This window comes from Carassius gibelio, chromosome B24, assembly GCF_023724105.1.
Source record: "Carassius gibelio isolate Cgi1373 ecotype wild population from Czech Republic chromosome B24, carGib1.2-hapl.c, whole genome shotgun sequence".
In the NCBI taxonomy this organism is placed as follows: domain Eukaryota; kingdom Metazoa; phylum Chordata; class Actinopteri; order Cypriniformes; family Cyprinidae; genus Carassius; species Carassius gibelio.
This window is the reverse complement of record NC_068419.1, coordinates 8,099,027-8,120,525: the sequence shown is the minus strand read 5'-3', so window position 1 is coordinate 8,120,525 and position 21,499 is coordinate 8,099,027. Positions and strand designations below refer to the sequence as shown.

Below are 21,499 nucleotides of genomic sequence, written 5' to 3'. Positions count from 1 at the left end.
AAAGCTGTGTTTCCAGCTGTTGAATCCCAAACACTGTAAAAACAATATAGGTGTTCGATCCTTAAAAAGTGAGGACCTGAAGGCCACAGCTGGCTTAATTATCTCCCAGGAAATGCCTTGACTTAACTTAAAAGGTCAAGATTTCATAAACTAAACTCTGCCATCATTATAACAATTACAAATTTTGATTAAGTAATTTTAATAAGTTGTTTTATGCAGATTGCAATATCGTCATAATAAGTGCTTCAAGTTTTCAATAAGAGCAAAAAATCATGAATACTCAACAGTGGAACATAATAAATAAAATAAAATAAAAACATTCAATACATTAAACTTTGAAATGACATTTTTTTCAAACGCAATTTCAAAACATGAAATTTTAGCAAAATATAAAAATATTTATACAGTTAAAATAATAAATCGAAATTATTATTTTTTTAATAATACATTATCCACATTGGTAACACTTTAGAATAAGGTTCCATTAGTTAATGTTAGTTAACTACTTTCGTTAACATGAACTAAGCAAGAACAATCCTTCTACAGCATTTATAAGTCTTAGTTCATGTTAATTTCAACATTTACTAATGCATTATTTAAATCAAAAGTTGTGCTTGTTATCATTAGTTAATGCACTGTGAATTACCATGAACTAACAATGAATAACTGTATATTCATTAACTAACATTAACGAAGATGAATAAATACAGTAATAAACGTATTATTCATTGTTTGTTCATGTTAATTAATACATTAACTAACATTAACTAATGGAACCTTATTCTAAAGTGTTACCTCCACATTTACTATTTAGCTTAATAGCTTTCAAGGTTTTTTTATATTTTAGAATATTTAAATAAATATTTCTTAAGTTAACAAATCTTTCTGTCATCTTTCTAGTCAAAACAGCATTCTGTGATAAATAATTCTCAAAATTAAATATGCATTATAATTATGTATTATATTATTTATATTATTATTTGCAATTATTTTAAATTGTATATGATTTTGATTATTTAAGCATCAGCAATATTTTTACAATACAATGCTGATTATATCACAAACACAATATCTGAGATCTTTTTGACCAAACTTTTTTCACACACCAAAGCAAACACATTGTAATTTCTTGTTTTGTGACATCTGCTGATAGTAACCTTTTAACCAAGACATTGAGGCCATGCTATTTCAGAACAGAGCAAATCATTCTGTTAAATCTTGTACCTCTCCAGGGTACAGGCTGATGTACCATTAAATGTCCTGCTGTATCCTCAGCCTCATCTTTCCTAACCACTGTTTATTAAAAGGCCCAGCATGGCTCTGAAAAACCACAACAATTAAACATAGAAAAGTAATATATTCATTAAAGAGCATTAAAAATGCAAGTCTTAGGAATCCTCCATTTAAAAATAATCAGTCCTAGCACTGTCTCACTTGCTTTGAGCTCCACACCTCTTATTAAGTGCATATTAATCACAGCCTGATCTCAATGACCCCAGACAGCTTACACATCTCAGGATAATCAAATACATGTCACTCTCTTCTCTGCAAGATTACTGAAAGAATAGAGTTCGACCAAAATCCATACTGTATGTCTGAAATGTATATTTAATTTTAATTCTGTCATCATTTACTCACCTACATGTTGTTCGTTTATAGTTATTTATAATTTATATAATATTTTTTATATAAAATTTATCTTTAAATATATACATGCATGTGTATGTATTTAGGCTATATATGCATACAATTTTTACAAAGTACACATACATGTAAACCCAAACTTTTATTATGGATGTGATTAATCATGATTAATCATGATTAATCGTTTGACAGCCCTACTTTATCGTTATAGTTCTTGGTTTGAACTGGCCTTAAGTCTGGTTTTTGTTTTCAAGTGCTGGATATAATTTCTGGCACTGCAACATGGACAAACTTGGTCTTGTGTCCACATGATCACTTTAATGTGTCGTCGAGAACAGACAAAGCAGTTTGAGATGTCCCTCCACCCGTTCAGGGGTCTCTTCCAAATGCTTTGCTGATTCTGAAGTAAATGAGTTTGTGCCACTCCAGGCAGCACCAATACACCATTCCAGCATTAGCGAGACTTTAATAATGGTATTTAGAGAGGGCCTTGGAAGGGGGGTGCTGAGTGTAATGTGTAGGCCTGGGGGTGTGCGCAGCATGTACAGGCATCGATCAAAACACTCACTGACTCTCTGAGTCACAATCTGAAAAATAGATTTGCTATAAGTCACAGATACAGTTTGACCTAAAGCTCATGTAAATATGTATCCCTCCAACACACATACATAAGCCTCCACTTCAATTCAGCCTGAACCGGACTGATTCAGCTACATCCTGTCTCTCTGTAAGCTGCATTAGCCACGCTATTAAATTAATCTCCTCTTCACAAGCAGGTGAAATACCGCAGCTCTATCTTTTGCAGGTTATGTGCTTATAATTGGAACAGTAAGCTAGGGTCAGTATCAAGCCGCTAATGGGTCTAGGTAGATATTATACCTAATAAGTACAAGTCTGAATGTATGAATGAGGAATGTGACGCTCACATTGACGCACAAATGACAAGACATTCACATGCAAAACTCCATCATTTAATGAAAGGATAAAATCTTTGACCCCATACTCTCACATACACCACATAAATATTCTCATTTGAGAATCAAACTCTGTGTCAGTAAATTGAATAGGCCCTGTAGGGAGAATGTTACTCCCCAAAGTCTACAGTAGGCCTAGTTCATCCGAGGTTTCCATATAACCAGTGCAAAAAAACTAATAAAATAGCACAATATGCTGCTTTCATAACCTTCATTATTTGCAACTGCAGTGGCCCTAATGCAATTCTCGCATATTTCTACTTCGTCATTACACAATCGCTCGAAGACATGATATGGAGAACAATTTTCTGTCTGTTATCTGATAACAAGCCTTATATCACAGATCTGTGAATCATTATCCCACTGGGACGCGCTCGAATACTGTCATACAACCTCGATAACTCACTGCTTGATTTGTTATTGTGATGACGAATCTGGACATGCCGCCCACGAGAGCAGTGAAGGTGCGTAATTGCCCCCTCCGCCTCCGCGCATCAAAGATTCTGCTTCTCTTCTTCAGCTATAGCCTACATGAGAAATCTCCTTCAAATCACATCTAAGGACCCCCATAAAATCTTCTAATAACGATAAAGGTGTTTTTTGATGTTCTGTGACCAGCACTCCCATTACTGGAAGTGTGCCATAACAAAGTTAAATTCTCATGACTGTAAATAAGTCGCTAAATATATTTTGTTTGGCTGAATGATGTGATTTGATATGATTTAATCTATAGCTTTCAGTGCGGTTGGCTTTTTAAAGGAATTTCAGTCAGTAATTTTCAGTCGACGTATCTAGTGTCCCTAGCTAACCGTCAACTGTCTTAAAGAAAGATTTGAAACAAAAAGCATATACATTTGTGAACGACAGAATTACATTAATCGTGTTTTGACGTACCATCCCATAACGGAAAGCGCTCGAGCAGCGAACTGTTGCTATGGTTACCTCCTCAGGCAGACGGGATTTCGGTTTGCTGGCGGCTACATGCTTTCCGAGTAACTTGTAAAATAACTTTTGTGGATCCTGAATGCTTTCTGAAAACACTAATTGAAACACAAACTTATAAAAAGTTATAAGTAAAGGAATTCTTACTTTTAAGGATTTTGTTTCGACTTTCTTCAAGCCGTTGTATTTAGGGTCAGACTCCAAAACATAGCCTACAGTAATTCACATCCTGGTTGCCATTAATAACACCAGACACCTGTACGCTTCACTACTTGGGAAAAAGACATCAAGAATGCCCAACTACATAATAAATGGTCTGACAATTATTAAATAATCTTTTTTCTTGACTACTGCACCATTAGATTGGAACAACTTCGCGGGTTTAGGAAGCGAAACGCATTGCGTAGCCTACCTTTCATCCAATCCACAACTTGACTGGGGCTCCATTTACTAACGGGTTCCATGACGAGTGCCATCGCGAAACTTTCTGTGGTTGTCCCCTCAGCACGTCTCCGAAGGGCAGAAGATGTGGTTTAACGCAGCTCTGGGGAGCTCAGATCGGTGGTGTCACGTTTAGCGCCTAGATTTGGCCCCCGGTTACGCGATTTCATCCCATCCGGAATTTCGCATCAAAAAGCGTCACACCGAACGACATCAAGCACATTCTAACCCCTTTACTCCTGCAAACTCAATGGTTTCTTATTATTATAACACCCATATCTAAGAGCCCAATCCAGGTCCCAGTTTCAGTTCAGATCCTGGCGTAATGTGCCATACCCAGCCGGGTCCCCAACAGCCGCTTCTTCATGCCATGCACCGACTGCAGTCTCTCCTGTTTCTCCCTTCCCCTCCCTTCGTTTTTTTCTCCTCTTTAGGGGTCTGTACCTTTCAGAGGTGGACTAGTGGGTATATAGAGTAAGACAGAGAGAATGAGCGGTGTACCCACGGGGACTCAAGTGAACGTCGCTTCCAAAAGCGGCGGCGAGCGTTGATTCAATTGGGCGCGCGCTCCTCCTGTGGGTGGCGCGGCAAAGTGAATTTGACTCGCGCGCTCGGTTTATTTCCCACGAGGATAAAAGGCTTTCGGCCGTATTCATTTTAATGAGGGCACGCTGGTTCGCCCTGCTTCAGAAACTCTGTGAACGAAAAGTATTTGTCTGGAATATGTAATGACGCTCAAAGGAGCTATATTTACATGAGACCTGGCCACTTGGGACTATGTGTGGCTAATGTTATGGTCTAGACCAAAATTATGGAGGACTATGGTAGCATAAACCATAACAGTGACAGGAATAACCCAAAGATTCATAAATGGGAGGTCAATCGGTGTTAGTTATATTTTATTTCTCAGAGTAGGTTTTATTTTTGAAAGTCAATTTCTGAAAGTCGAGAACATACCCTGAAGTCTTAAAAAGCTATTAAACATTAGCAATTTATTTGAAAAATATGAAGTTAACTTAAAAGTGTGGTGAAAACCTTTCAAAGCAATTGTGGAACACTAAACAGGCATTCATGAAACAGCAAAAAAAAATTATAACTATTATTTTGGGCTGAAATGTTGGCCCTGGCCCTAAAATTTTAAGTGAAATACCCTTGAATTTCAAAAGAAACTAGGTTTTTGAAACTAAAATATAAAACAGCTATTTAGAACATAAACAGAGCTATTTGGCTGAAGGCATTTTAATTTAAAATTACATAGGACTATACTGAAAAAAATATTTTATACTATTTTTTTTATTAAAAATGAAACTCCAAATCATATTCCTAATGTTAAAGTAAACAGCTACAGACTCAGTTATTCACAGGAGCCCCAAAATAAATATATGTATTTAGCATAACAATTAGATACAAAAACTGTGTTTAATGGGGTTTATTATTGATGGCAGCCGTGTGTAAAGAATAAAAAACTTACATTGCCTCAGGAATTCTTTCTTTAGACATCTTTAACTGGTTCAATGAAACAGTTATTATAAATTAAATACTTTGTCATAAACATTGTTTTAAAAAAAAGGCATTTTTGAGGATTTTTTTTTTTTTCATATGATGCTGAACAAAACCTTTTTGAATGTTTTCTTTATAAATTGGTCTAACAAACTCATCCAACATGGACAGTTTCGCCAGTTCACCATCATCCCTGGCCTTCATCCTGGCTGCCTTTTGATTTTGTTCCAACTCATCCTTACTTCAGAACCAGAGCAGATGGAGCCATGAGGCTGGAGCCGGGCCCAGATCAGGCCCCAGTATGTCAGCATGAATCATACAACAGATTCTGTGGAACCTCACTATAGAGATTCAGTGATCAGTGGGCTCTGCCCCATAAACATGCACTCTTAATCACATGGGGAGGAAAGAATCAGAGCAGGAAAACTGGAGCTGTCAGTTACATTTGAGGCACAGTCCGGCTCATGGGCTTTTTTAGCACTTGATATCATATTTGTCCCCTAAGTGTGCTCTTTTAAGAGAGCCGTGTGTGGCCGCAACTGCTTTTGAAACTGATATTTATCACACTGTATGACATTTTAGTTTTGTTTTTTTTATTCTTGAAAATTTGGGATAGTGTGCCCCCTTCTGACCATCCAGAGACATAATCAAAATTTGCAGTCCTTTTCTAGCAGCTGTAAGCAAAACAGAAAAGATTGAACTCAAGCTTTATGTATGTTTTCTTTAATATTAGAGCCAGGGCAGGTTTATAGATACATGCATATATGCGATGTGTTCTTGTAATAATCACATGCTTAGAGTGTGATCTGGATCCTTTTATATACAAAAGAATAGCTTGTCCTTTGTTCAAGTGCTATGAAAAGCAGGGAAAGCACTGCTTCCCATGAGGCGATGAAACGTCAGACAGAAAGAGTCTGTCAGCTCTGTTTCCTTATGCTGTTTTTGCTGTGCTAACAGGGTGGTAAACAAACACCTCCAGATGGATGTAAGGGGGATCGGCTTCAGAACGCATTGCTGCTTTTGAGTGGGAGGAACTAGGGTTTTTTTATGTCCTGCCGGCCTAGATGTTGTGGAGACGTTAAATTTATTCCCCCATCCATGCTGCTCCTACTCTTCTCAAATGGCAAAAAAAGGGAGCGTATGCTGTTTTGGAAAAATGAAGTGGGTTAGCACTCCTGTCTGACAGCTGCCACAGGGCTGCTTATCCATAATAAACATAGCTGGGTGGAAAATGTTTGTGTGGCACCAAGATACCTGTGTGTCCTGTGAACAAGCTGAGAGGTTGCATACGTCAAGTAAACAACTTCTCAGCTTGTTCTCAAGAGTCAATCGATCAGGACACACAGGTATGTTGGTGCCAAGTATGATAATTGTTCCCTTTAAGCCAGAATTACCTTTAGGTAGTATGGTGTTAAAGAAAAGGTAAGTATCTCTGTCATGTTGCCTGTTACTACAGAAAATTTATCTATAGTTTGTAAGTGACAAACAAACAAGAACTGTTTTTGACAGGGTAAAAAACTACCTTTTGGGAAATTTTAACCAAACTATGTTACAGACTTAAAGAATAATATCAACTTGTGGAAAATGGGCATCTGATGAACCCTTTAAAAAAGTATTAATCCGCAATAAGGAAGCTCACCAATGGACAATATGTTTACCTGCAGAGTCGTTCACGTTATATGTGTTGAACTTTAAAGTGATACTCCACCACAAAATGAAAATTGCTATTAATCACTTACCCCCATGTCTTCAAAACCTGTAAAACTTTGTTCATCTTCGGAACACAATTTAAGATATTTTAGATGAAAACCGGGAGACTTGTGACTGTCCCATAGACTACCAAGTAAATTACAATTCCAGAAAAGTATTAAATGTATCGTCAGAATAGTCCATCTGCCATCAGTGGTTCAACTTTAATGTTATGAAGTGATGAGACCCATACTTTTTGTACGCAGAAGAAAACAAAAATAAAGACTTTATTCAACAATTCGTCTCTGCTTGGGTTCAGCTCATATTCTCCAAAATGACGCTACGGTGATGCGGAGAGACACAGAGGAGACAAACTATTGAATAAAGTATTCTCGTCCTTTCATAACGTTGCGTTTGAATCCCTGATGCCAGATGGACTATTTTGACGATAATTTTAATACTTTTCTGAACCTTGACAGTGTAATTTACTTGGCAGTCTATGGGACATATATCTTAAATTGTGTCCAGAAGTCTAACAAAGCTTTTACGGGTTTTGAACAACATAAGGGTATGTGATTAAAGACAAAATTTTAATTTTGGGGTGGAGTAACCCTTAAAGCCCAATTTATACGTCTGCGTCAAACCCATGCCGTAGCCTACACATAGACACACACCCTACCCCATAGCTTGACCAGCACCTCTCTGAAAATCGAACAACGCGTCAATTCTACGCAGACCCCAAGCGCTGTGATTGGTCTGCTAGAACCCCTCCCTTCGTATGTAATTGAGTTTTGTGTGTGGTTACGTGCACTTTAATATGTTACACCTTATATAAAATAAAACAAAGCAAAAAATAAGTACTGCGGGCTCTTTGATTGCCCCCTGATGGCTGGCTGCAGTACGGGTCATAAACACCGCTCTCTCCATGTAAACGAATGGGACTTGAGTAAAAAAAAATTTTCAATACAATTTTCCGAAAGATTATTTCGGTCATTTAAGGTAGTTGTGATTATACTGATATATGTTCAAATGTTTGTTTTTGTGATAAGTTTGATTTTAGCTAGTAATTTGATGCAATAAAAATGGGCCGTGTCATTATGGTTGATTGGGTCTGCGGGAGTAGGGCAGGAGTTTGATACCACTGCTCCACCTCACGACGTACTGCACAGACTGGCTCTAAACGAATCTCTGCTGCACAGACTTGGTCTACAAATTATGCCATTTACTCAAGATGGCAGCGGCCATACTGACACTGCGTCCGAAAGCTCTAAAATACTGCCTTCGGAGGCAGCATTTCAAGTCATAAAGGCAACAACACACATCCGAATACAAATTGTACTTCTTGCGGAGGTACCTTCTTCATATTTTGAAGGCAGCATAGATGTATCCATCACTGCCTTTGATATCCCACAATCCTGTGCATTCCATAGCATGACGGTTGAGCTAAAAAATAAAGATGGCATCTAAAATCAGTTTCATGAAGTGCTTTCATGCAAAACCACTGACTGCAAATTCATTGCCTCATACAGCAGTGAAGCAGCAAGTCAACTGCCTACGTTTTATGATGCAGCCTACACTGTAAAAAATAGGTGTAATTTTAACTGTAAAATTTTGTAAAAACGCTACGGAAAAAAACTGATAATAGGTTAACAGTAAGTTCCCGTACTATATACAGGGAAAAACTGTAAAAGATCTAACAAAGCATTTAATGTAAATTTACAGTAAAATTCTGTTAATTATACAGCTTTTAGAAGTAAAAAAAGAACAAATCAATGTATAATTTACAGTCTAAAACTGTAAACTGATATTCCCAGAATTCCCTGCGTGACACTCCACGTTTGAAAGTATTTTGTTTAAATAATCATGTTTTTAAATAGTTCTTGTTATCAGTTATGTACATTTGAGCTTTATGTTACATCTTCTGTTGCTTAATGAAAGTTTTTTGCATTATTTAAGTATCACGTGTGTTACCATGATGGTGTTTTGTGTTTCCATAAATGTGCACCTTCTATATGTTAATATATACTTCTGCTTGTGGTGAAGCTACTTGTGATGAGCTTTGATACTTCATGTGGCTTTCTCTTATACAGTACCATCTTTATTATTATGGTGGTTGTCAGTATTTTCAAGGTACAAAACAGATTTAATTTTGTGTGTTGTTGAATTTACTGGTTTATATTCACATTTTCTTGTTTGTAAATTACAGCTTTATATTGTAAAATTAACAGTTTTTGACGTAAATGTGTTTACAGTTTTCTGTATTTTTACAAAATTATTCTGGCAACCACAGCTGCCAAAAAGTTTTTGTAAAAACAACAAGAAATTTTTTACAGTGTATGCTTTGGCTTCAGACTCAGACACGACCTAATGGGTTAACTGTTTATCCGTTTAAACAATTAACAGTAAAGAATCTTAAAAAGTCTAAACTAAATAGTTACAACTCTAAAATGGAATTCCTAAAAAAAACTTTTAACAAAAAGATGAGCTTTAGATTTCTGATTTTAGTATAATTCCTTCTTACATCAGTGTTGCTCAACTAAAGATTGATTGATTAATGATTGATAGATTACTTTGGTTCAGTAGTCACAATGCCTATTTGATGAGCCTAGTTGAAGCTATTGGTCTTGCTGTTCTGAGCTTTCTCTCTCTTTCTGTCTCTATAATAGCATAACCACTCTGCTGATGGATGGCCGTTTCCACAAAGCTTAACAAACACTCTCCAATAGAGCGATTGCAGGCCATTAAACCATTCTATCAAGACCAGTGGACAAATGTCTAGAGGAGCTGGGGTCCCTGTGGTGGGAATATAGATCCATTCAGAACCATCAGCAACTTTGGATTAATCTCCAGTTTAGATTTCAGATCCAATCTCAAAGCCAATTTGTGTGGACCACAGTAACAAGGTTTTTAAGAGTCAATCGATCAAAGTTACTAGCAACTTCAGATCATTTTCCAGACACAACAGAGTGCTTGGTTATTTTCCTTTAATAACCCACAGCATGTGGACTATTAATTATTCATTTCACAACTTCAGCTTGGGTTGAGCTGGAGGGAAGGACCTTGGACTGTAATGGTGGGAAAATCCTCATTTTGCCTCATAAATGGGGCAAAGACACTCTAGAGAGGACAGTGTGGCTTCCTATCTAATGCTTGGCTTTTTTGCATGTTTTGTTAAAAAAAGATAATGACAGTTTTAATTTACTAGGATCTCCAAGCAGTGACCTACATAAATTACAAGATTGTGTGTGCACTGATAGAGAGAGAGTGCTAAATTGGACTGTTTATGCAAGTCAAGGACAGTCGTTATTGCTTTTCTAAGCAATCAAATGTTTGTTTGTTTTACCTGGCAGACAAAATATGCAAAAAAATTAAAGAAGGGGAACACCCTGGCAACAAACCACAAACCCTTGCATCATGACAGCGACATTTGCATGGGTTGGTTTGCACACAAAATCAAGTTTTCTCTATTTCAAACACGTTATTATTACTGTGTCTGCTTCACTGTGTTTCCAGCACCAAGGAAGATTTATGCACTTTATGGTCTATTACACTCTGCATAATCAAACCTCTATATTTTTCATTACAGACGCTTTTCTCCTTCTCCTGTCCCTGTGGTGATGTATAATAGCCTCAATAACACAACAGTGCTAATTATGAAAGGGAAAGATGATGAACAGATTTTGAGTGCAGTACTAAACCCTAGTGGTGAAACATTGCAGTGCAGTATTTATGATTTATTTAGACGGGCAGCTGGTTTGTGAGCTGTTCCATTTTTAACTGTATTTATAATTTAAAATAGTGGGTTCTGCTTTCCTTCCATGTCTAAGATCCTCTCGATGGATTAGGTTGCTTCTGTTCTGAACATGTCCCTGTGAGAGTGTTCTGCAATAACAACACAGCAAAAATAGCTGAGAAAAAAACTGACTGTTTACCCATTGAAACAACAGTTACACCCAGAAGGCAAAGACAAGCATTATTATTTTATTCCCCTTCTCACAGCAAAAGAGGCTCACTCTGCACACTTATTAAACCACATAAATAATATTAGCAATCAAGCCTGCATAAATGGAGAGTTATTTATATTTGTGCTTCGCATTGCTGTCAGAATATCCTTTATGACATTTCTGAGAGTGCTATTATTCATTATTCATCTAGCACAGTGGTGTGGTGTAGAGAGGTCATGAAAAGCGCTTGTTTTCTTCTGTATAGGTGAAAGTGTCTCCCTGGAAGGGCAGCACTGGTGGCTGGTTGTAGATACCCGTCAGAAAGATGCATATGGTTCCCAATGTCATAACTGGAGTGACCACACAGAAGCAGAGTCGGTCCACTGTCCTGGCAATCCCACTCCAGTTGTCCTTTTCCTGAATTCAAACATGTTTAGTACTTAACCATTCACCATTCAATAAAATGGATTAAAAAATGTTCAATTAATCATTGAAATAAAATAAGTTAAAATGTAAATATAATTTTAATAAGATACATCTATAGAAGAAATTATTATTTATATGTATTCCTTTTATTATTTATATTTATGTATCCCCCCCCCCCCCCCCCAAAAAAAACGGCTAAAAGTATCACTAAAAATGGTTCTAGCAGTGTAGTGGAACATATATTTTTATTGTGACACCTAAATTACTATAAAAATCCTATGTATCAAATAGTTTGACGTTTTTTCTATAAGTTTATAAAGCTTAAGGCATTAAAGTGTTAAAAAAGGGAAATCTTCTCCTGCAAAGTGTTTACTGGATTTAATTGTCTTCTTACCTCATTATAGTCATTTTTGTCGTGCATGTGCTTAACAATGTAATTGGCTCCTTCCACAGCTGGTTTCATCTCATTGTACAGCTGTTCTGACACCTCTGAGTCATTACTGGATGTGTACGCTGTAAAGAATTTACTCTTTTAATGGCATTAAACTGTGATAACACTTTAAATATGATCATGATATGAGTTTAAAGTGTCATGTTGATCACGTGGGACTGACTGGCTTTGGGAGTGGGGCGAGCAGCCATGCCATGCCTCTCAGACTGCTTCTCAAACATCAGTTCACTGCGTGATTTAACACTATAGTACTCCTCAGCCTGGGCGATGTACCCCAATGAGCTGGAACGCCTTGGCAGTGCCCCCTCCAGGCTGGGTTTGTCATCGTCTGGACGGGACATGTGCAGAAGACGAGGCAGCTTCTCCAAAAAGAACTGTAGCAGATGAAATGGAAGAGAATGAAAATTTGCCAAAATGAAAATTTGCTGAAAATGTACTCACCCTTAGGTTATCCAAAATGTTATTGAATTTGTTTCTTTGTTAGAACAGATTTAGAGAAACGTTGCATTACATCACTTGTTCGCCAGTAGATCCTCTGCAGTGAATGGGTGCCATCAGAAAGAGAGTCTAAACAGCTGATTAAAACATCACAATCACAAAAGTAATCCACACGACTAGCAATTAATGTCTTGTAAAGCAAAAAGCCATGTGTTTGTAAGAAACAAATCCAACATAAAGCGTTTTAACTTTAACTTTACTATAAAAACTATTTTACACTACAAAATCCCAAATAACGCTTTCTCCCATGAAAATGTCCATCCTCTGTTGTCCTCTTACATCAAAATCCACCAAAATGTAAAAAAAGAGTTTTGGACTGTTTTCACTTGTAAACGATTCTTGATCTGTGCTTATGTCTCACCTGATTCAGATGAGACAACTTTTTCACTGGAGAAAGCAGTTTTATGGATACATGTTTTAGAAGGAAGCAAAGAACTTGGATTTGTTTCTTTTCAACTGGATTTGTGTGGATTTCTTATGAACTATTATGTTTTTATCAGATGTTCAGATTCTCATTCTGATGGAAACCATTCATTGCAGAGGATCCATTGATGTAATTATACATCAATACTTCTACAATTCAGACTATTTTCATTGACAAATTGCTTTTGTTTCTCTTTTATAGGTCACTTTGGATAAAAGCATCTGCTAAAATGATAATAAAAAAAAAAAAATCAATACTTTTATTTTTCTTCCTCTTTTATATGTCACTTTGGATGAAATCATCTGGTAAATGCATAGGTTAAAAAAATGTAATCTTTAGCAAATCTCAATCCTTTTTTCATACTGTAAATTATACTTGTTTTTTATTTTTGTTTATTTAGGAAAAAATACTACAGAATGTTGAACATGAAATGAAAATAAATGAAATTAATTTTTAATTACAATAATTATTTTTTTTATGCATATGCTACCATTACACAACATCCATTTTTGGGCACAATAGTCAAAGTTTGTCATGATTGAGATTATCAGTTGGGTTCACATGCAAAAAACAAACAAATAACAACAACAAGACAAGTGAGGGCCTGACCTCTTTGGTCCATTCTGTCATGACATGGGTGCTGGGGGTCCGGAAATGCAAGTTGAGCACAATTACGCAATTCAATACCACTATAGTGACCAGTACCATGATAAACATCAGATACCTGCCAAGTTCAAAAACATTCATTTTATTACTATTTTACTGTTATTAATAGAAATATAATTTATACAAAAAAATAACTGTAGCATACTTTTGTGCATTATGTTTTTTTAAAAATCAATACTTAGTATACTATATCAGTGATACTGAAACATTCCCAAGCAATATATCTGATGATGGCATACTTCACGATTAAGGGAACTGCCATAGACGTCTCAGGCAGACGCTGTGAAATCAGCAGCAGAAACACAGACTGAGCCAGCAGCACAGAGATGGATAACGTCATCTTCTCACCACCTGAAACAGGAGAAAGATGTAATGACATACCAATTTGTGACATATGTTATAGATTCTTAAATATGAGAACAAACGTATTGACTGTCATTGTCTTTCTGTTATACTGTGACAATATGGGGTCTATGAGCCTTAAAATACCATAAACGGCAGGATCACTCACTGTCTGCAGGCAGGTAGTAGACGAGTGAGGCCAAGAAAGAGATGAGCACGCAGGGAATGATAATATTCACAATGTAGAACAGAGGTTTACGTCTAATGATGAGGTAAAAGGTGATATCCTGGTGCTTGTTGCTTTCCATCGGGATGTTTTTATAAGTGTTTTTCCTGGCAGGCTTGTGAACAATTTCCCACTCGCCATTTTCTGCAAGAGGGGATCCAGAGATAGGTTTTGTATATAAATAACCGTAGAAAAAGAGAAAGATCTTTGTGTCAGATTTCACCTGTGAATCCCTCAGGATCAATAATGATCCATTCCACCTTGTAGGACTTTCCATCCTCATCCTGCTCCTCTTTCAGATGTAAGCTTATTTCTTTGGCGTTGTAAGTTAATGAGCTGATTGAGACAGAATGAGGGCCGTGGGGGTCATTAGGCAATAAAATATATGAAGCAATTCATATAGTAGTTCATACTTTCGATAGACATAAAAAAAAACGTGCCTGAACTTTAGTGAGCAGTTCTGCCAATCAAAAGGGAAGTAGTTGACATTAATAGAGCAGGAGCTGCGAAATATAGCTGGAGGCAACCAGTACACATATCCACTGGCATTGATCAACACATTGCAGTAATAGGCCACCTGGAACTGGGCATCATTGCTATTTTAAAGAACCACGAAATAAAAAAATTATGTAAAATACAGAACTATTGAGGAATAAAACATGACAGAGAAATGCGCCTACTTGTTTTCGAGAACAATTTCTGGTAACCACACCATACTCGGTGGCAGGCGCAGGATAGAAATGTTATCAAACTCTGTTTCATTCCACTCAAGTCTATAATCAGTCCAGCCCTACAGAAGTCAAGAGAGAACAAAAACATACAATATATAAACTAGATATCAACGCATATATATATATATATATATATATATATATATATATATATATATATATATATATATATATATATATATATATATATATATATATATATATATACAGCATTCATATACTGTATATAGAATTTTGTATATAATGTGTTTGAGTCTATATATATATATATTAGGGGTGTAACGATACGCGTATTCGTATTGAACCGTTCGGTACGACGCTTTCGGTTCGGTACGCGGTACGCATTATGTATACCGAACGGTTCGTTGGAGTAATTAATTATATTTGGAAAAAAAAAAAAAGAGAGAGAGATAGAAATATAATGATATGCGTTCAACAAGGTAGCCCAATAACCCAAACAACGTAACAGGCAACGCCCCTGACACTCCCGAAGAAGAAAAAAACACCATCTTATATGTTTATGTTAGGCTACTCAGCAGGCGCTCGCTCACTAAGTACGCGCTGAAGGCTCGTTGCAAAATAGCCAATGCGTTTAACAGACTAGAAATTAGAAGATCCTCCAATAACCAACAGGTCTGGTGTTTGGGTGCACTTTGGATTCCCTTTAAGCTATAATGGTGATGGCAAGAGAGCGCTCGGGCAGAAGCGCTCGGGCTCGCTCATGAGGCGTCTGTCTTTGCTAAGCAACAATGACGTGCTCTCTCCATGAGACGCGGAAATTTCAGCGAAGGATAAATAGATTTCCTGCTCTAAAAATCGCTTGCAGTAGCTCTGCTACTAAATTTATTTCAAAATTGCAATCCATATACAACTATGATCAGCTGTTCCTTCATCTTGGCTGAGCTCTCAACCTTGTTACGGGAAAGGATGAAGCTGATTGGTTGGTTCTTGTCACATGACCCGCGGTGCGCTTGCGGCATTCTGAAAAGTTGAGATGTTTTTACATTTTGCTGTATCTAAAACGTATCGAACCGAACCGAACCGAACCGTGACATCAGTGTATCGTATCGAACCGAACCGTGAATTTTTTGAACCGTTACACCCCTAATATATATATATATATATATATATATATATATATATATATATATAAATTTCATTATATATTACATATACATTATACATGGCACAATGGAACAATTAAAATAATGTACTTACATGCTCCATCCACACATTTGTTAGTAATGTTTCATCAACTTCTTTCTGTCATGGAAAAACACCTTTGTTATACAGACTTGCACAGTATCAGACAATATTTATTTGACCTATATCACAGTATATGGAATGGCACATATGTCTGGTATGTAATACCTCCTCTGTTCTGTGTACAAAAACTGCTTATAGTGGCAATATTATTTACTCACCAAGGAAATAAGATTGGAAAGTGTCAGCGCCAGGTAAATATCTACAGTATCATCTTTATTTTGGACCGGACGAAGCTCTTTGTTGTAGCGGCGTTCCTTAAAAAGGTAGTTGATGAGGCGTTCCTCTTCATTCCGGCCCCAACATTCTGCAAAACATGGTGAAAGTCAGTCCTACTAGTCCTACTTTCACCTTTCAGAATGTTTTACTAAATATGTATTTGCCACATTTTTATGAAGAAAATATCTTATATTGATGTAGTTCTCTTACAAAAAAAACTATATCAGAGGTATGCAATTATTAAAAACAACAATGACCATCTACTGGTTCAATAACAATCTTTTATATAACACATTCAGCATCCAGTCTTTAATTAAAGTGCTGTAACTTACCATTTAGTAGTTGTGTTACTATATAAACATGAAAAAAGAAAAAAACTAAAGCTGACAGATTAAGGGTCATAAAATTCCACATTCTAAATATGAAACTATTAGATGTTAATTTAACTTGTCCTACCTTGCAGAAAGAAGAAAAACAAGGACGCCGTCAAAAGATGAAGAAAGCTTCTCATCATTTCATGCCGTTGTATGACTTCCTATTACTGTTATTGTCATGCCCGTCTAAGGCTTTCCAGCGCAGCTTTTCCCTTGACTGACACAGACAGGTGTGGAATCAATACAGACAGGAAAAAAGCACACACATAATCTCCAATGTTGACTAACTGCACTAAAGAGACTGTAGGGGGTTCTCAACGATATTTAACAGCCTAAAATGAGTGAGCAAGGAGGTCAAGAAATATAGGCCTATATGTTATCTTCCAACACTAGTTCTTATCTCAATAAAAAAGTCAACCAAAACCACTCCTCATCAGCTGCGGGATGCCAACTGCTCCACTCTCCACTTTTGTCCACATGACTAGTCTAAAAATGTATCAACTACATTCCAGTAGTGATCCTATAGCAGGCCACCTGTCAACAAAACAGTATGTGTTTACACTGACCTTGAGTCTTCCAGGCAATAGGATTAGACTTCCACTATTCAAGTTCTAGGATGTCTCTGCCCATTTTGGGTTTTGTAATGGCGTGAGATGATGAGGGATTTTGTCCCCAATTTTGTGTCATCTTTGCATGGATGATCAATCTAAATGTTTGAATGCTTGTAAAACTGGGTGTATGATTGGGAATATTCTAGTTAATCATATTATTATCCAGATGATCTTGTGGTGTTTTTTCCTAGCAGTGCTGGTCTTCAACAGCTTTAAATATGTGTTCTGATTAAGGTCCTGAACATGCTATATAATCCTGATAAGAGTGCGGTTATGGTTTGCAGAACTAAGGAGGATAAAAGTATAACATTTCCAGTCTTCAAGTTGTCTAATAAGAGTCTTAAAATACCTTGGACATTTCATCACAGAATGCATGACAGACGATGGGGGATATTGAAAGACAACACATGATGTATATGCAGGCGAATATACTTTTACGCAAGTTTAGTTTCTGTTCAGATGAGGTGAAGGAGTCACTTTTTAAAGCATATTGTACAACACTTTATACTGCTCATCTGTGGTTCTCCTACAGAACATCTAGTTTACAGAAGCTGCGAGTAGCTTATAATGATGCAATGAGAATTTTACTAAAGAGACCTACAGTAGATGGCATAGTGCAAGTGAAATGTTTGAGTGCATCAGTAATCACTTTTAAAGCACTGTTACGAAATCTTATGTATAGATTTATCTGCCAGCTAAATTATTTTAAAAAATGACATTACTGTGGGTCTATAAAATATAAGGGTTAGTACTACATCGTATCAGTCAAAGCTGTGGAGACATTGGTGTTGTTGCATTTTGTAACATTTTATTATGTGTGGTAGATGCTGTTGGTTGTATATGGTGTCCTATTGTCTTGTTTTATTTTTATTTATTTATTATTTGCTTTATTTTATTTTTATTTGTAACTTTAGCCTGTAATAAAATATTGCTTGATTGATTTGAAATACCCAGCAGAGGGAGCCAAACGACAACTTAACTAGGAGACTGAGCAAAAAGCCTATTTACACCATTAGCCATATTTACGAAGTGCTTTGGCATATACAATTTGGGGTCAGTGAGGTCTCAATTCACTGTTAAAAAAATTAATAAGCATTGCCGGTTACATAGTTCAAGTTATTTGCGTAGCCTATATTTTAATTTTGTCAAATTCTTGTTACATAAAAGCTGACGAGCTGATGAATACTAGGCTAATAGTCAGTAAAACTGGGTGCCATCAACAACTGGAATACATAGTGAAAATAAATAACCATCTGAACCACAAATTTTCAATTGTTTATCAGTAACAAGCTACTTGAAACTGTTGGGATGCGGAATAAGGAATAAAAACAGGGGACTAATGTATATTGGCGTACACAGTTAAATTAAGAAATAACACATAGTTTTTAATTACTTTGTAGTAACAGACTACAAGTAAGTAACAGACTACTAGTAAAAACGCCTGACTATTGTAAGCTATTGTGCAGCGACTGTCTTTCACTCACGCATCTTTATTTATTTATTTATTTGTCCTACTCCCTCCCCCTTCAAACCCGGATGAATGACTTCACTTTGCCGTCTGGGTTTCCTTTATGGTCTCGGGATCTCCCTGTATTTCTCACAAGAGCTCATCTGCAGGCGGACGCATCCCTCCTCTCTCCGGTACAACCGACGGACCTGCACATATTCATTCCAGGGTCTTAGGCTGGACTGTATGTACCGACATTGATTAAAAAGAAGTAGTCTACAAAGATATTATCGAAAACTACCTACAAATAATATTCGCTTTTTTATCCGACCTTAGCTGGAAACTTGAGTATAGCCATGTCCGAAGTGCTACCATACAACGAGGGGAAGATGAACGGCTACGGGGCGGACAGTGATGTCAGTCAGCTCTCCTTCAGCTGTCGACTGCAAGACACGAACGCGTTCTTCGGAACATCACAGTCCAAAAGGCCACCGAAACTCGGACAGATTGGCAGGGCAAAAAACGGTAAGTATCAAGCGAGTTAATTTAACTACTTACCTGTAATAATGGGTAATAAACATGACAAACAGAGCACAGACATAGATTCATATCAGGGAAACACATGAGACTAAAGTAATACAAAAGCATAAATATGAGATATAAAAATATGTGATATAAAAAAAAGATAATCAGATTTGATGGAGCATGTTTTTTAATCTAAAAATGCAATATGAAATTTATATAAAAACATTTTAATAATACCTTACAGTAAACATACATGTCTTATTAAATGTAAAATTTTCACTGTGAATTATGTTTTTTTTTTTTTTTTACTTTTAAATTTTATTTAACATTTACTCTTACAATATATTACAATAAATTTACATTTATATTTCTAGTTGAAATATTTTATGAGGGAACCTACAGCTAACCAGTTACAGTATTTAGTTTTTATAGCATGGTTTTTCCATTAAAATACTTTTATATAGTAGATACATTTTAAAACAGCTCTAAATAGCACGTTTTCTTGCAGACACAAATAGATAAATGCCACTTTTCTTGCATTCATGCATATTATTTGAAAGCCCCACTAAACATCTCTGTCTTCTCTCCGCAGTGGTGATTGAAGATGACCGAATAGACGAAGTCCTCAAAGGGATGACAGACAAGTCGTCTCCCGGCGTGTAAAATTGAACGATTATACCTCGTCAACCTTTTCTTTTAATCACCGGTTTGAAGCACTTGTCGCCTGTGCATGTGAACGAGAGGTGAAGATGATGATGATTCAGTGTACGAGTACAGGACGAAGGACGAAGAGCCACTCTGGACAATGGGTTAAAGTAGCGAGCAATGAAGATGCTGGCAATTCTCCAACTGAAACCCATCCCAAACTGCTGCTGTGAAGAACGCTGCCCAAGATTTCTGGTCATTTAGCCCCTTGTCTCATAGACACCATTGTTCTGGGTGTGAGATTTCATCACGACATCAACAAACAGACCCCCCACCCCCACCCCCGCCCATCCTTGTTTCATAGGCATCTATAACACTATGAGCTACTCGTTCAAGGGAGCTGTCCGTTTCAGCACCTGATGCACAACTTGACTGTCTTTCCAGAGAAATAAGCTATATTTTTATCTTGCATGGAAATGGGATGATGTATGTAATCGAGGGAAGACTGATTACATGTTTTATTCACTTCCTCCACATCTACATCCATTCCATTTTCAATCCTTGACTGAACATGCCCAGAATACATTTTATAGCCAACAAAGCCACTCAACGCCAGCAAGGAAGATCTGAAGAATCAGCAATGGAGGGAAAATGAGAAGGAGTACTTCTTGTTTGATTTATTGCGTCTTTTCTATGACTGTTTATTTGTTTGTCGTCATGTATAGATTAATATATACGGTTCTCTTTGCATGAACTTTTCTCTTGTGCCATTGCGGGTGTTTCCACCTATTTTAAACCCAGGCACGCTTGTTTTTACCGAAATCAATATTTGTATTTTTTATATCTGAATATTTGTTACTCAGAACGATATTAATAGACAGGGTATGTGTAGATACAGAGGCATAAAACATAATCAAAAAGGACAGACTGAATGTTATTTTGGGGAAGAGGTTTCACACATCAGCATTACCATGCTTTCCGTTGCAATAAGTGATCATGCCTTTGTTGATAATGAAATGGTTAGGAAATATAATTTCAGAGTACAGTATGCTCAACAGCTAACTCACTGTAATTACATCAGTGTTTATTTTATTTTTTTATTTTTTTGAGCATCTCAGTTGATTATTTATTTGTTTGTTTTTGTATTATTTTGTGTATGGTTTATTGTGCATGAAATATTTTTCAAGCTTCTAAACAATTTATGAAGCAAAAAAAATGTGCACACATGTCTCTACATTCTACAAATGAATGAATAAATAAATTCAGATGAGTCATTCATGATGGGGTTTTCTTTCATTTTTTGCCCAAATAACTGAAAAATCTGAATATAGTTCCATAGTCTAAATAACTAGCAACAACCAATCCTGAGTGAAGAAGAAAAATAATTAACTGCAGGTCGTGGGCTGTCCTTTAATTTAGATCTAATCTGGTGAATATGAGAGGTATCTGTTGCTCTTAATGCAGGAATGAGACTGACTGGGATCATTTCAGTTGTTTTCAGAAATGCTGCCCCCTCA

General features: G+C 36.6%; 3 protein-coding genes across 16 annotated transcripts in view; 1 reads left to right on the top strand and 2 right to left on the bottom strand.

Annotated features, from left to right (window-relative positions):
* Positions 1-4,550, bottom strand: part of cnksr2a (connector enhancer of kinase suppressor of Ras 2a) — an 80,724-nt gene extending 76,174 nt beyond the window's left edge. For 9 of the 14 annotated variants that reach the window (XM_052596482.1, XM_052596484.1, XM_052596487.1 and 6 more), the window contains exon 1: positions 3,973-4,549. In XM_052596482.1, the coding sequence (XP_052452442.1) occupies positions 3,973-4,036 (64 nt within the window). In that variant the 5' untranslated portion in view covers positions 4,037-4,549. Of the gene's footprint in view, positions 1-3,972 lie in introns of all 14 variants that reach the window. The other 5 variants (XM_052596485.1, XM_052596486.1, XM_052596488.1 and 2 more) reach the window with 2 other exon arrangements.
* A 6,600-nt stretch (positions 4,551-11,150) lies between these two features.
* On the bottom strand, positions 11,151-17,111 carry LOC128012963 (acetylcholine receptor subunit delta-like). Its single transcript, XM_052595575.1, has 12 exons — positions 16,837-17,111; positions 16,323-16,468; positions 16,117-16,161; positions 14,848-14,957; positions 14,608-14,763; positions 14,391-14,503; positions 14,111-14,311; positions 13,839-13,950; positions 13,543-13,657; positions 12,175-12,385; positions 11,955-12,073; positions 11,151-11,551 (listed from the first exon to the last, which is right to left on the bottom strand). The coding sequence occupies exons 1-12, from the start codon at positions 16,892-16,894 to the stop codon at positions 11,369-11,371; spliced, it is 1,569 nt and encodes a 522-aa protein (XP_052451535.1). The 5' UTR covers positions 16,895-17,111; the 3' UTR covers positions 11,151-11,368.
* Positions 17,112-18,913: 1,802 nt separating this feature from the next.
* LOC128013407 (calcium/calmodulin-dependent protein kinase II inhibitor 2-like) lies at positions 18,914-21,258 on the top strand. Its single transcript, XM_052596370.1, has 3 exons — positions 18,914-19,056; positions 19,149-19,337; positions 19,930-21,258. The coding sequence occupies exons 2-3, from the start codon at positions 19,169-19,171 to the stop codon at positions 19,998-20,000; spliced, it is 240 nt and encodes a 79-aa protein (XP_052452330.1). The 5' UTR covers positions 18,914-19,056; positions 19,149-19,168; the 3' UTR covers positions 20,001-21,258.
* The last annotated feature ends 241 nt before the right edge of the window (positions 21,259-21,499 follow it).